We start from the raw sequence: 14,730 nt of genomic DNA, 5'->3' as shown, positions 1-14,730 counted from the left end.
GAGATGAGACACCCACGTTGCACGCTTTCATGTGTATTTGCTGATAGCAGGTGTACCAGGAGACTTGGGAATCTTTGAATCATAGACAACGAGGGTGGGAAGGGACCCCAGGAGGTCACATCTAGTCAAGCCCCTGCTCCGAGCAGGACCAATCCCAACTAAATCATTGCAACCAAAGCTTTGTCCAGCTCTCACACCAGGCATGTTTAATGGTTATTATGCATCCTACCTCATTTCTTAGGGCTTTATTGATTTTTCCCTAACCCAATCATAGGCCCGACCCATTCCATTGCTTGGCAAGACCTAGTAGAGGGCACTTGAAGCTGCATAGCTCGTCTCGCCTCCCTGACAATAGAAGTTGGTTCAATAATAGACATCACCTTATCTCACGTACCTTCCTTCTCTGGCGTCCCTATACCATGGCAAAACCAACGACATCAGTTGCTAATTGCAGCGGCTAATAATACACTCGAACCAGGATGTTACCGAGTGGAAAACACGAAGACCTTGGCAACAGCTCTCCCACCCAGGAACAAAGCCTCCAAGACAAAGGCAGAAAGGGACATGGTAAATGAACCAAAACAAGGAAAACACTTACATAAATGAGAGCGAGCCTCCTCATCCCTGACTTCAAAAGGCTTTTTGCATATCCTATATAAGGGCGGGTACATTTTTTTTCCCTCTGTGGTTGCTTTATTTGGCCCTTATTAGTTTTGCTTTCTTTGATTTCCACCTCCCTTGGAAATCCTGGACCTCAGCCACAGCCAGAGATGGGAGTTGGGCTGAGCCATGTTGATATTTTGGGGGCACCATGGTTAGGGACAAGTGTTAGGCAACCTCTGAGGCTTGCTTATGAGCTCAGACACCAGACTGATGCCCAGATTTGGAGCCAGAAAGAAATTTTCTCCTAGGTCAAACTGGCAGGGACCACTGGGGTAGGCTGACCTTCCCCTCCATTGGGGTGAGGGTCCCCTTCCTAGGATCACGTATTAGCATAACAAATTCCCCACCAGGACAACGATCAGGATGGTGACGGTCTCCTCTCTGCAGCTGTTTCACGGTTGCATATGGCAGGGTTTAGCTGTTGCAGGGTTTTATTCTTTAACAGAGCATCCTTTGTGGCTGTAGTGCCTGAGAAGGGCTGGAGTGAATAAACTGGGGGATCAATTAGACCAGCGATTCTCAACTAGGGATCCTCCTGTAGCAGGGGATCCTCTTAAGGGTGCCGCACAACATTAGCACTGCTAGGTGTGCAAGCACCTGCTCATCGTTCCCCAGATAAACCCAGGGGTTTCCAATAGGCATCCACGGTGTCAAACCATTCTGATGTGTTGTGGTCCACGTTCTTTGCAACACAAAAACTGCGGTAGTAATTTTCCATAGTTCAGATACAAGTGAAAGGGAAGAGCTGGCATTTTCTGAAGGGACCCTGACTCGGAGGACCTCTGTGCTAGACAAATGGCTGCTTGCAAAACCTCTGGTCCTGCGTGCCAATAAAACAAACCAACCAAGCACAAAGGGCAGCAGGGAAGAAAACAGCCAAAGCGCAGCTCAAAACTGAAAGCAAAGCATGTGCAGAGCACAAGTGAGAAACCACCGACTACTGCAACCCTTGAGTGAAGGCAGGCGGCCGAGCCACGAGAGGCCTGTGGAAGGAACAGGGAAGACAAAAACGTGGAAATCAAGGAGCAAGGACTCAGAAGTGAGGAGCAAACAGTCGGAAAGGAGGGACCCAAATTGCAGTCAGAAGCAAGGAGTTGGAGGGTCGGCTTTGGGAAACTAAAAGCCAGGTAGTTAGTCCCTGGCAGGAAAGCCCACTCAGGTCCATCTGTGCCATCTGGGAGCTAGTTACCCTGCCTAGATCCTGCCACTTGGGCTTTGCTTGGTTGCAAGATCATCCTCAACATTGCCTGTGCCCATTATGTAAGAGATTTCCTGTCCCCTGTGGCGGGATGCCGGGCTAGCGGCTCCGGCACCGCTTCGGGGAGCCGCGGGCTTTGCGGAGCCGTGCGAGCGCACGGCTTGTGGGGCGGGATCGAGGTAGCTTTATAGCCGCCCTCGAGGTTTGCCGAGTTGGCACAAGTAGACGGCTTAGAGTAAGTTGTTAGTGTCTCTTAATCTATGGGGTGTCCGCTGGTTCACGAGGTTTCAGAGCCAGCCCTTGCTCTCCACCATGGAGCTGGTCCGAAGCTCGGTGCGGCTGCCGGCTCCGTAGTCCCAGAACTGGTCCACGGCTCATGAGTGGGATATACAGTACAAAACTGTAACGCGGTGAATCGTTGTCAGTTGTCGGATTTTCGAGGCCTTTGTCTTCGCCGGGGTACGCCCAGGCGGGGCGGCTAGGAACCGGTCTGCGGGGTGATCGGGCCCACAGAGTTTTCCAGTCATTGTCTCTGCTGCTTCCTGCTTTTTTGCCTCTCTTATTGAAGTTCGTTGGACTGCCTCTATGACACTAACTACGATACAAGCTAAGCATACAGAGATAGGATAATTTCTTTTACATAATGGTTACTAGGCAGATTCTCTACATAAGTTTCGTTTCTGTAAAACTGACACTTTTTAGATAAGAAGTAAAATTTACAGAGTACAGGTGTGTGGCCTAGTGCCAGCAGAGCATAGTACCAGGCACTTGTTTAGACTAACAGTAAAAATTGCAAGGCAGCAAAAAGCGGTACCAGGCGCTTGCTTTGGTTCATAGCAAAGGCCTCAAGGTTACATAAATGTGAGAGTTACACAGAAAAGAAAAGAAATATAATATAAAATTGAAATAATATAAAACAGTTACATGCTTAATAATATAGAACAGTTACACCCCCCACCCTTGACGGGCAAGGAAGGGCTCCCAGCCATAGCCAGTTGCCTCCCTGAGCAACTGTCACGTGGAAACTACCTCCGAAATGGTACCCAGCCAGCTTGGTGATGGGGGGAGGCGTTCAGTGCAAGCTGGGAAAGATGCAACAGCGAGGCGCCACACAAATCCCCGGTGTGGTCTCCTGGCTGTGCGAGGGCAAGGGGCTGGTGTGTAAAATACCACCCGCGCCATATCTCAGAGGCAGCTATGCTTGGACATGAACCTTTGCTCTCAGCCCGAGTCAAGAATGCAACGTCCTTGCACTAGGATCTCCCGAGGAGGTCACGGCGGTGGGAGCTGCTCTGTGGTTCTGGGCACCACCCCAGCCCCTCCGCCATCCCTGCCCTGTGGAGCCCAGCCACTGGTTCAATGCTGGGATCTGGGGCATCACTGCTTCTGGGGGAAAGAGAAGCTGTTCTCCAAGCTCATAGCTTGGTGCAGCCAGAGCGACATAGATGAAAGGGCGGAGGGGCCTGGTTCCTCTTGTGCTTTTCCTTCTCCGGCCATTCCTGCCCCTTCCTGCTTGTTCACCCTTGACATACCTACCCCCAAGCTGTCACCGTCTCATCGTTCGGTGAGCATCACAAGGCAAGAGAACTTGGTACCGCAGTACCTGAGTATCTTGGTACCTCTGAGTTGTTCTTGACTCTCCCTGCCCAGCCAGGATGGAGAATCCCAGCTGGGTGCATGGCAGAGTTCAAGGCCTCATGGAGAGCCCCAGGCAGCTGTTGGCACATCTGTATTTTTGATCGAGTAACTAAAACCTTTGCAGGTCCAACTCGGAGGATGCCCAGGCCCCATGGTCTGAGCCGGCCTGGAGCAGAGCACTGTGATAAGCAAACACGTTACCCCAGGCAGGACTAAGAGCAACAGGGATAAATGAATAGTAATTGCTCGGAGGGTCTGCATCATCTACAGCGGACAAATAAAACCAAGACATTTGGGATGACTGCAAGCCAAGAGCAGTGTCCGCTGGAGAGCACGACTAGCAGCTGAGGCTGTGTGATGGGACACACCTGCTCTCAAGCCTGGTTGCTTAACCCTTGCCTCTGAGTTGCATAATTGAACTAGTGAGAAAGCAGCAATTACTCTTCCAGAGTCACGCATTAGCACTGTTTACTAGTGTGTACTCTACAGAATGACAACACTGCTCATTACTCTGCATGGCTTTGGTTTTGGGGGCCCAGCTCCTGGATCAAGTCCGCCTTTGCTTTGGAGGGCCCCCATGCAACTGCATTTCCCTGCACTCATCATACTATATCTGCAGAGACTAAAGAGACCACTATAGCCTGCTGCTCTCACAGCTGTTCCCTCTGAGTCCTGAGCTCCCGGGACTGGCACTCCACCTCTGATAAGCAATCACCAAAATGGAAAAGTACAGGGGAAGGCAGCAGAGATGACTGCAAGCTTAGCAATGAAGAGAGGAGCATGCGTTTGGGAGCTGAAAAGGTTTTAGGATACATTTCTGAGCCAATAGTGTGCTCTTGTTGCAGAAGGCCAACAACACTGAGCTGAATGAACAGGGTTGAAGGAATATTTGCAAATCAAGGGAAGCGATTCTTCCACTCGGTGAGGCCTCCCCTAGAGTCCTGTGTCCAGTCTTCTTGAAGTCCACACCTTAAGGATGTGGACAATGTGGAAAGAGTCCAGCACAGAGCAACAAAAATGATGATAGGCCTGGGAGGTGAGACTGTTGAGGAAAGCGTTCGGGTTATTCAGTTTGCAGAAAACTAAATAGACTCATTTAAGAAGACTGGGGGAGGGTGGGATTTGACAACAGTCTTCTTAAATACATGAAGGGCAATTATAGAGAGGATGGAGACAGGCTTTTCTCCTTGGCCATGGGGGATGGGACTAGGAGCAATGCAAGCTGCAGCAGGAGAAATTTAGGTTGGAGATTAGGAGGAAACTTCTGACCATGAAGGTGGTCAAGCTCTGGACCAGGCTGCCCAGAGATGTGGTGCAATCTTCATCCTTTGCAGTTTTCAAGAGCAGGTTGGACAGACGCTTGCTTGGGATGGTCTATCCAAGGATGACCCTGCCTTGAGCAGGAGGCTGGACTAGGTGACCTGAGGTCCCTTCCAGTCCTACTTCCACAGGATCCTATAATTTAGCAAAGGTGATGCAAATGCCTTTTCCATCACGATCAGCAGAGCCAGCTCTGTTGACACGTGCTGTCAACAGCCCATCTGGATCATTATTCATTTTTTTTCTTTTTGCTGGTTGCAAGTGCATGTACCATCATGTTGGTAGAGGGGAAGGTGTTGTTTCCTGTGGTGGAAACTTGCACGTCACTTTGTTTCATGGGAGGAAGCTGGCATGAGGAAACGCAACCACACAGCCTTTGCAAGGAGATCTGGGCCCAGGGGCGAGCGAGAACCAAGACAACAGGAGACCTCCTTTTTGCTTCACCCTTCTGCTGTTTTGACAGCTTTTGAGGTCCTGACATCAGCTTCTGCCACTGAAGACTTGGGGTTGCATCCCTGTTCACCGTGGAAGACCCTGCCAGGAGCGTGAGACTCTGGGCAACAGCTCTGAGGATCAGTGGGACACACACGCCTCTCCGCCCTGACAAGACCTTGGTCCAAGGAGAGGATGAAATGTGAAAGCCCCTGGTGATTATCCCCCTCTCAAACTCTCAAGTGCCCGTAGGCCCCCTGCAAAATACAGCTCATGCTCTTGGCTTTTGCAGTTGTGAAACTGGGCAAAGCGCTTCTGAGAGGGGCCAGGGCAAAAATAGCAAGACGTGTGAATCAGAAAGAGAATGTAGGTCAGGAAGAAAATACAAGCACAAAGCAACATCCAGATGCTGAAGGGCAGAGCATTTAAATATATATCAAGGGAAAGCCTGCAGCCTGTGTGATACTGGAGGCCAGACCAAGAGTATAAACTGTCCATCTTCCTGCTTTTACCCCATGGTGAGTAAAACTTAGCCACCGTAGCTTGCCCCTCAGTGAAATAATACTACGTTGGCACGGTTTCTCTCTCACCTACCATGGGATAAGAGCCAGGAGCTGGACGGTTATTGCACATCAACTGCTCTGCAGTAAATCCCCACTTCCATTTAACTCACTGCAATTTGTTCAGAGATTTATTCTGTGGCTGATCATCACAGCTCTTTCCTGCAGCGATAACATCTGGCAGTGACTTGCACAGGTTGTTCCAGCATCTTGTGAGAGCGTATCTGCAGGGAAGCCTGTTATCCTCAGATTAGGAGAAAGGGAGCTAACTTTGTTGGCTCTGAAATAAATAAAGTGCCTGTTTCTTCTTAAGTGAATCACTTTATTGGAAAGCTAAACGTAAGTTTAACCAGCATTCGGCTCAAACACTGGAAATGCAAAACCATATTTACACCTGCCAAGATGGGTATAGGCCAGACCTTGGGAGCTCTGAGCTCTTGGTAGTTGTTCAGTTCCCCTAAAAACTCAGGTCCATTATTCCCCTATTCCTCCCCAGGTTGCCAGTCATAGCTATACAGTCATTAATGACATGCATCTACCTACAGTCTGATTGGGGATATGTGAATGAAAGGGGTTGAGCATGGACACTCCCTCCCCCCAAGTTAAGTGAAGAATTTGTGATAAACACACGACATCTATATAACTAGGATGGCCTTTCAGAGGTGATCGGGTAGGGTTGGACTTGACAAGGAGTGATGTTCCTTATGGTTATCTGTTTCAGTCCATGCTTTCCTGTTTACATCAGGGAAAGCGTGGGATCTGGCCTTGCCCCCTATTCAAGGTTACTTAAGTTCATTCCGATCTTTCCATAATGGACTGAGTCTGTATTTAAGATGGAGGCACTTATACCAAGGTTTCTGATACGTCCCCTACAGTATCTACTTATAATCAGGTGACACCAAAAGGACTCGAGGAGGGCTAGAGAACTGCATGGAGAAGGAGATCATCTGAAGTAGGTAATATTTAACAAGTTAAAAAGGATACAACCCCTTATGTTCAGGGATTAATCAAACCACCCAGTGCTAGTAGTAGGGCGGGAATATCATAATTGCCCAGAAAGGGCTTTTTTGTGCCCTTCCCTGATCCAGGATCATGGCCCAGATTTGACATGGTGTTTTTCATAGGCCAGTCTTAATATATTTGCCTCCAGGAATGTCCACAGAGGCTAGGTACAGTCAAAAAGCCTGAGGCTGAATTGATTCAGTCTTTGCAGGTTAGTTTAAGATGCAGAGATTGAACTGAAACAGAAGTGAACAGACATTTACCGTTGATTCAGAAAATGCAGCCACATGCCTGCAGTGGCTCAGGCCAAGAGCTGGTGGGGGGAGGTAGAGCAGGGCTCTCTGGCTCTGTGTTCAATTCCTCTTCCTGCTGCCCCTGAGCCCTCTGGGATTTGCAGTCCAGACTCACAGCAGAAGGACTCTGCAGGGTTGCTTATCATTTCCTCTTCCTGCTTCCAGGTGCCTCTGGGATTTGTAGTCCACAGTTGCAGCCAGCCTGAGGAGTGAAGGAAGGGGTGTTTAACCCCACTCCCAGACCCTAGCTGGGGTTTGCCGGGGGTGGGGCAGAAGCCTTGAGCTTCTGTTCTGTTACAGGTTTAAACCAGTTTCTGATCATCACTTAAACCGGCTTATGTGTCACTTCTGTCACATAGCCAGAGTGATGCCGCCTGACTGAAGGAGTTCAGAGTGGAGAAAGACACTCTTGAATAGTGGGGTTGGCAGAACTGATGTGTGGGGAGATATTCAGGTATACAGTCTGGGATGAGAGAGAGTCAAGGACCCAAAGAGGGCTAGAAAACTGCATGGGGAAGGAGATCATCGGGAGCAGGTAAGATTTAAGTGTTTGCAGGCTTGGGATATTCATCTTGGGATATATAAACTAGGGCCTGGTCCTGCAGTGCATCCACCCGGCAGGAAGTCAAGCATCATTAAGGCATCAGAAATGAACGCATCTAACACCGTATTTGCTCATATACAACACGCATCCAAAATATAACCTGCACCTTGTATTTGAAAGGCATGATGATGACTTTTTCCCCCCAGAGTTACGGCTGCAGAGATCAGGGACAGAGCCTAATCTTCGGCTGATTCACCCTCTGTTTCCTGCTTAACTAAAATCTCTGCTGCTGCTGAAGACTGATCTTCATGGGTGGACCTCTGACCTTGAAAAGCATTGTGAAACAGGGGAAGAAACCAGAAGCCCGTACCGGCACAGAGCAAAATTTCCCTAAGGAAGGTTAGCCTCGTAAGTGGAAGTTCAAGAACAGATGGTCTTTAACACCTATGAATCGAAAAACAACAGGCCATTAACTTAGTGATTCATTAATGGGGAACTGACTCAAGAGTAGTACCAGAGCTGCTGCATTGTGGGGCAAGGATCCAAGCAGGATAGAACCAGGCCTATCATCATTTGTGTTGCTCTGTGCTGGACTCATGCCACACTACCCCCATCCTTCTTGAAGTGTAGACGCAGGCCCGAGCGGAAGAATCGCTTCCCTTGATTTGCAAGCGTCAATCCTGTTCATTCAACCCAGAGTGTCGTTGGCCTTCTGCATTATTGGCTCAAAAATGTATCTGAAAAATCTTTTCAGCTATCAAATGCATGCTTCTCCCTTCTATTTGGGGGAAAAAAAATCAACTTCCTCACTTAACACACAGACGCCAGCTTGTGGGGGATGATTTATGGGGGAAACGTGCATGCCGGTTGCAAGAAAAGATGGCACCTTAGGCTCAGCTTTTCAGATCAGTTAAGTCATGCATATGTGGACAGAGCTAATGGCCTACAAGGGAGAGGATCACAGAGTTTGAGCAGGAAGTGGGTGTCAAAGGAGGAAAAAGTTACGGAAATCTGAGGAAGACCTCCTATGAAGAGGACCCTGTGGACACCAGCCTGACTTCCTTTGGCGTGCATGGGGCTAAGCCGGCGTGCTCCAGCTGGGAACCGCAGACATTAACACTAAGGTGGGAGAAAGAGGTGGGTGGACACAAGCCTGGGTTGTTTTGGACCTGGGGTTTCCAATGATAGTGCTGCTTCTGCTGGATGTGGGCACGAACGAGGAAAATCCTGCCAGGAAAAACCAGGCTTTCTCTACTCGGCTCCTGGGAAAACCCCAGAGCTGCAGAAGGACTTCACATGGGTGCAAGCACACACCACATGGACTCATGCCTGGAAAACTCCCACGTGCACGCTACACACCCTTCCCTTGATCTGTATCTGCCCGTGTGTCACCTGGAACCTGTAATGCTGCTGCCTCCAATGATTATATATAATTTTCCCTTGGAGCATTTGCCCAGATCGAGAGGCTCTGGAGAGAGATGAAGACATTTCTGGTCGTCTTGTTGGCTGCCATCCTGTGCGTTGAGCGAGGTGAGACCCTAACGCTTCTCCTCAGTCAGACGAAGATGCTATAGATGATGGGAAGCCCCAGGATGGGCTGCCGGGTGGCAGGGAGTTGCTGTTGACTTCCAGACGAAGATATGAGTGGGGTGTTGCAGACGGCACGTTCGCTGCCTTTGAGCTTGCAGGCATGGCTGAAATAAAAGCATTTCACTGAGTGTGCAAACCTATTCAAGGGGAGCCGCTCCATTAAATGGCTTTGAACGGTACTGGAGTGCATGGGACTCTGGCTTTCCCTTGGGCTTGGAGATGTAACAGATGCAGAGTACAGATATCTAAGATCGCGGAAGGAAAATGGATCTCGCTCCTCAGTTTTCGCGGTCTTTGCTCTGGGTATTTGTGTACTGGTCTATTCCTGGAGAGAGAGCAACAGAAACGTGAGAGCACGTGAGAGCAATCACCCAGTCCTGCAGACTGGATCGGGGGCTGATGTGGTGCCTGAAATGCCTCTGACCACACCAGTGGCAGCTTGCTGGATTCCCAGTGTATTCCTCGCTGAACAAAGCTGCGAACCGCTTCGCATGCGGGGTAGAGTTGTAGGTGCTGGAGATTTGCATGCTCTTCCTCACACGTGTGTTTTGCTGCTCTCTGACTCACGTGCAGCAACTGGCTTCAAAGCATCAGCCTTCCCTACACCTCTTCCTTGCCAGAAAGTGTGTTTGGATTGGGAAGTGGGGGGCACTGATTCTTTCTGACTCCACGAAGCGTCATTCCTCAAACCAAAATCCCACTCCTAATGCTCTCGGTAACAAGCTGTGCAACCTCCTGTTGCAGGGCAGCAGCTTTGGGCAACCCCGGACTGGGGTGGGGAGATGAGTCCAGGATTAGGGGAACCCCATGCAGCGTGCTAGGACTATAGCTCCCTTCCTTTTCTTATACTAATGCCATCCAGCTTGATGGCAAAGTGGAGAGAGAGGTGGTCTCTGCAGTAGGAAGATGGCAGACTGCATGATGCTCCACTGGTCCTGGGATCCCAGGTGCAGCTCCAGATACAGCAACGACAACCTTTCATCATTTACACCCCCAAACACACAGACGTACAAACTCATCTGAGCATCCCTCTGCCTCACAGGGCAGTATAGGGTCTCCCCTGTATTGCTTGGAGGAGGATGGGCCACAAACTGGTGGATGTTCATAAATCCACGGCGTTCACCTATTTCCCCTGGTTTTTAAATACATGATTTACTCTAACAAGCCTCCTCCAATTGCTTATTCAAGTGTCTGTCTGAGAATGAGACTGAACCAGGTGTTGCGTGACCCTGGGAGGTGTCCACTAACTGAAAACTGTGGCCTGGTAAAAACCACAGGCTTTTTTGGAAGGATGCTTGGCTTATCTCTACTTTCTGCCTCTCAACACGCCACTGACCCCACTTCCTAAGTGCCCCTGCAGTTTCCTTTTCATTTGAATTGGTGGTCTTCTCTGGAAAAGCTGGTGGTGTTTTTACAAGCTCTCTTGAAAAAACTTAACAGCCATCCCTGTATTGCAGCACAACGGCATCTGGTGCACGTGGTTACCGCAGTCCCTGCGGCTAACATCCTTAAGCTAGCATAGACTATATTAAGTTTGGCCTCCCTGCATGATGTTTCTTGCAAGAGGTTTCTCTCGGTTACATTTGGTCTCACTGCTGATTTAACAGGACCTTGGAAGGGACTGGGGGGTTGCACCACATGACCTCTGGAAGCCCCTTCCAGCCCTACTTCTCTGTGTGAGTCATTGAGTTCAGGAGACATTTACTCCAACTTCCTGCATGAAAGCAGAGCGAGCTGTTCTTAAACCATCCCAGACAGATACTTATCCAGCATCTTCTTGAAAGCTTCCAAGGAAGAAGATGCTATAGCTTCCCTGGATGTGTTAAGTGCTCCCTTTCCTTCGCTGGCCAGGCCAGTTGTAATGCCTCCCACTGGCTTGTTCTCAGCAATCAAGGAAAGGCTTTAGGGCCTATGGGTTTGGCCATTTTTTGTGCAGCTCAACCTAGATCACCAGAGTCTGGTCAAGGCTGGCAACAAAGCCAATATCTTCAATTGCATCAAGAATGCAACTGAAAAGCTTGGAGGGCATTACCAGCAGATCGAGGGCAGCGATTCTTCCCCTCTGTTCAGCCCTGGGGAGGCCACATCTGGAGTCCTGTGTCCAGCTGTGGCCCCCATGACAGAAAGGATGTGGACACGTTGGAGAGAGTCCACTGGAGGGCAATGAAAATAGTTCAGGGGTTGGAAAGGCTGAGGGACCTGGGCTGATTGAGTCTGCAGAAGAGAAGACCGAGGGGGATTGAACAGCAGCCGTCACCTCCCTGCTGGGGGGCTGCACAGAGGATGGAGCTGGGCTGGTCTCAGTGGGGGCAGACGACAGGTCAAGGAGCAATGGGCTCAGGCTGCAGCAAGGGAAGTTGAGGTTGGATATTAGGAAATATTTTCTCATGAGGAGGTGGTGAAGCACTGGAACGGGTTATCCAGAGACGTGGGGGAGTCTCCATCCTTGGAGCTTTTTAAGGCCCAGGTAGACAAATCCTTGGCTGGGATGATGTAGCTGGGGCTGGTCCTGCTTGGAGCCGGGGGCTGGACTAGATGTGACCCCCGGAGGTCCTTTCACACCCTCATTTCCTATGCCTCTAGAGCTCGCAGAGACGCCCTGTTCCCCTAGCGGTCTGCCCTCTTTGGCATCAGCTTCGGCGTCTGAAAGGATGTCAGGTATACTTTTGCGTAAATCACATTTTAGTAGCCCAGCGTGGGGCTGGAAGAAGTAAAAGCTCCCAGCCTCCTGCCCCACAGCATGTGAAAGAGAGAGATCTTGGTCACGAGTCCTGTCCCATCGTTTAGCACGTGGTGGGAATCTGGCCCACAGTGGAAGGGGCCGACTTTGATCACAAATGTGGGTTGTACACAGCCGATACGAGAGCGATCGGGCTTCCACTTCGTTCCCTCAACTCAACATCATTTTCTCAGCGCCGACAAGCCCCAGCACCACCCAGACACGGGGAAAGGTATCTGATTGCAAAAGCCAGGTGGCATGAGACGGAGGTATGCCGTCATTAGCGTCCTGATCCCATGGCAACTCATATTACTTCCAGGTGGGCTTCATATACCCATGGGGCAGCACTGTCTGTGAGAGAGCTATTCAGATTGAGGAGCAATTGCTTGGTTGTAAAGTCCAGACCCTCTCCTCTCTGTGACACACTCCTATCCCACCAGCAAAGCACATGGAAAGCAATGGATAGCCCTGTCATTACTGGAAGAGACATCAACCCACCACGAGGAGAAAGTCATGCGCACGGTATCCGGATACCCAGAGAGTGAAGCCTGCTTTTTCTATCCCTTTCTAAACCCTGTTGTCTGTTCCCTTTGCAGCTTCCTCTCTGCTGTGTTACACATGTGATAGCGAGAGGTACCGGAAGAACTGCCTGTCAACTGTAACTACATGCAAAGACGAGGACAGATATTGCGTGATCCTCCGTAAAAACATAGGAACTTGTAAGTTTGGGGATCATCTCTCCTTCCCTTTTCTAAGTGTTCTGGCACCCGGGGGCACCGGCCAGGCATTAGATACACATGCAATGAGAAACATGCCCCAAGCAGTTCACGGTCCAGATTATGGCATGACGCAGCAGGTCACCTGGGTGGACCGCGGGACGGAGAACACGTGGCGACAGGCGAGAGCCCCGATCCCACCGACTTCCCATCCTAACCAGGGAGCAGGTTATGCTGCTATCGGCAGAGGCCTCTGCTCACCCCTTGTCATGCTTTTTTGCTCATACTAGCTCCTCAGCACAGGCAATTTGGCTTGGCTGTGTTGAAGTCGAGGTCAGTCGGGCAATTTGTGACAGCTGAAGAGCTGGTCCACAGCATCCGAGGCATTTCTAGGTCTGATCGACCTGGGAGCCACATTTTTTCTGCAGGGTTAAGCATAGCTCCGCTGCATCTTCTCTTAGGCCAGTCTCCCAAGCCATCGTTGCTTTTTCCTCTTCTTCTTGAAGAAATGATGACTGAGTAGTGAGTTGCCCAACAGCAAGTGGTGATACTTCCTCAGGAGGCTGTCTCGAGGGAGTGGGACCCAGGCAAACCTAATTTACGCTACCAGGAAAGACCATCCTGGAGCCGACTTGCAATGCTTGTGGCTTAATGCATGCCAGCGGTGTAGTCCATGTTGTCTGGGGCACCGTATCGCTTCTTCCTCCCTTGTCAAGCCTCTACCTTGGCTGAAGTTCGGCTCGATCCCCCCGTCCCTTTGGAAAGATGACCCTAGGGCACCCTCGGAGAGAAGTCCTGCTGCCCGTACTGGTTTCCTGCTGTGTCGTAGCATGGGGCAGCCTCAAGGCACAATATCACAATTAATTCAATAGATTAATTCAATAGATGGCTTTCACTTGCATTATCCCACAGGAACTTTTGGACTTTCGAAGCTACATCCTCGCACATGTTGGACCTGACGTAGGATATGGGATGGATTATCTGTGGTTCACTTTATTTGGGCCTATCTTATTTCTCTAGGTTCCTGTATCATCTCCCTTGATGTTTCAGTGGCCGTCCCATTTTCCTGGATTGGTCATCCCGGTTGGTCCCAATGGTCATCCCATTTTCAGGAAATGAGGCGTGTTAGAAGCTATGATCTAATGGCCTTAAATATTAGTGCTCCGAAGTGAGCACCTCCTCTAGTATTAATTTGCCCATGGTCTGTAGATATTCTGGTTAATAAAGACTGGCTGAAGTAATGACCATCTCTCCAGTTTCATTAAGAAATTATGCCTTTGCTGGTCATATTTTCTGGACTCCTTTAGTGCTGTTTTGTCTCTGATACGAACGGTTCTTGGAGTTGAGGAACACTTTCTAGCAATAATTTTTTCTGTTTTCCCCTTTCCTGGTATAGATCGCAAGCGGCCTAAAGTCCTCACCACCAAGATGTGCGCTCAAGAGTGTCCAGAAATGAGCAGGAAACAAAACAGAACAAGCACCAGAGTTTTTTGCTGCGATACGCCATTGTGCAACGCGAGCGGAGACAGCAGCAAGAGAAACAGCTACGCGATGCTCTCCTTAGGGACTTTGGCCAGCTTTATTTATATCCTCCGATCTGGACCGTGACGGATCAGAAAAAAACACCACACACCCATCCCATGTAGAGACTTGATGGCGAAATAAAATAATTAATTCACTCACAAAGCAGTGCTATGCAGCCAGGAGATGAGTGGGCCTTTCAATGGCACCTCTGGAGCTTTGAACCATCACTCCCTTTTCTTTTCCTTTCTGTAGGAGCCTAACTACCTTGGACAGTCTCCCCCTAAAAGGTGTAAGTCACATCTGATAATCGGTCTCCTAGGTGCTTTGGAAACACTGCCTCTAAATTCACAGGCTTGAAAGCCTGCCATATTCACTTCAGCACAAAAACCATCATCACCCTCCCACGCCTGAGTCACGTCAGAGAGTGTGATATTTCCGTTCTCTTTTTAGTGTATAATGTCACAATAATCACTAACCATACTGGGTAATCAGCTAGAACAGCTATAGCAGTGACAAAAACAACCAAACTCC

The 14,730-nt window shown here is 49.7% G+C and overlaps 1 protein-coding gene across 1 annotated transcript; it reads left to right on the top strand.

Annotated features, from left to right (window-relative positions):
• The first annotated feature begins 9,128 nt into the window (after positions 1-9,128).
• On the top strand, positions 9,129-14,293 carry LOC149869699 (lymphocyte antigen 6E-like). The gene is made up of 3 exons (XM_090037382.1): positions 9,129-9,180; positions 12,556-12,678; positions 14,072-14,293. Exons 1-3 carry the CDS (start codon positions 9,129-9,131, stop codon positions 14,281-14,283), a joined length of 387 nt encoding a protein of 128 aa, XP_089893508.1. The 3' UTR covers positions 14,284-14,293.
• The last annotated feature ends 437 nt before the right edge of the window (positions 14,294-14,730 follow it).

This window comes from Crocodylus siamensis, chromosome 3 (assembly GCF_052110815.1).
Source record: "Crocodylus siamensis isolate JL-2025a chromosome 3, ASM5211081v1, whole genome shotgun sequence".
In the NCBI taxonomy this organism is placed as follows: domain Eukaryota; kingdom Metazoa; phylum Chordata; order Crocodylia; family Crocodylidae; genus Crocodylus; species Crocodylus siamensis.
Note: the sequence above shows the minus strand (reverse complement) of the source record. Positions and strands in the feature narration are given on the sequence as shown.

Coding starts and splice junctions, on each gene's coding strand:
- LOC149869699 (XM_090037382.1), top strand. CDS start 9,129: ATGAAGACATTTCTGGTCGTCTTGTTGGCTGCCATCCTGTGCGTTGAG. Junction 9,181..12,555: donor CATCCTGTGCGTTGAGCGAG/GTGAGACCCTAA, acceptor TTCCCTTTGCAG/CTTCCTCTCTGCTGTGTTAC. Junction 12,679..14,071: donor CCGTAAAAACATAGGAACTT/GTAAGTTTGGGG, acceptor TTCCTGGTATAG/ATCGCAAGCGGCCTAAAGTC.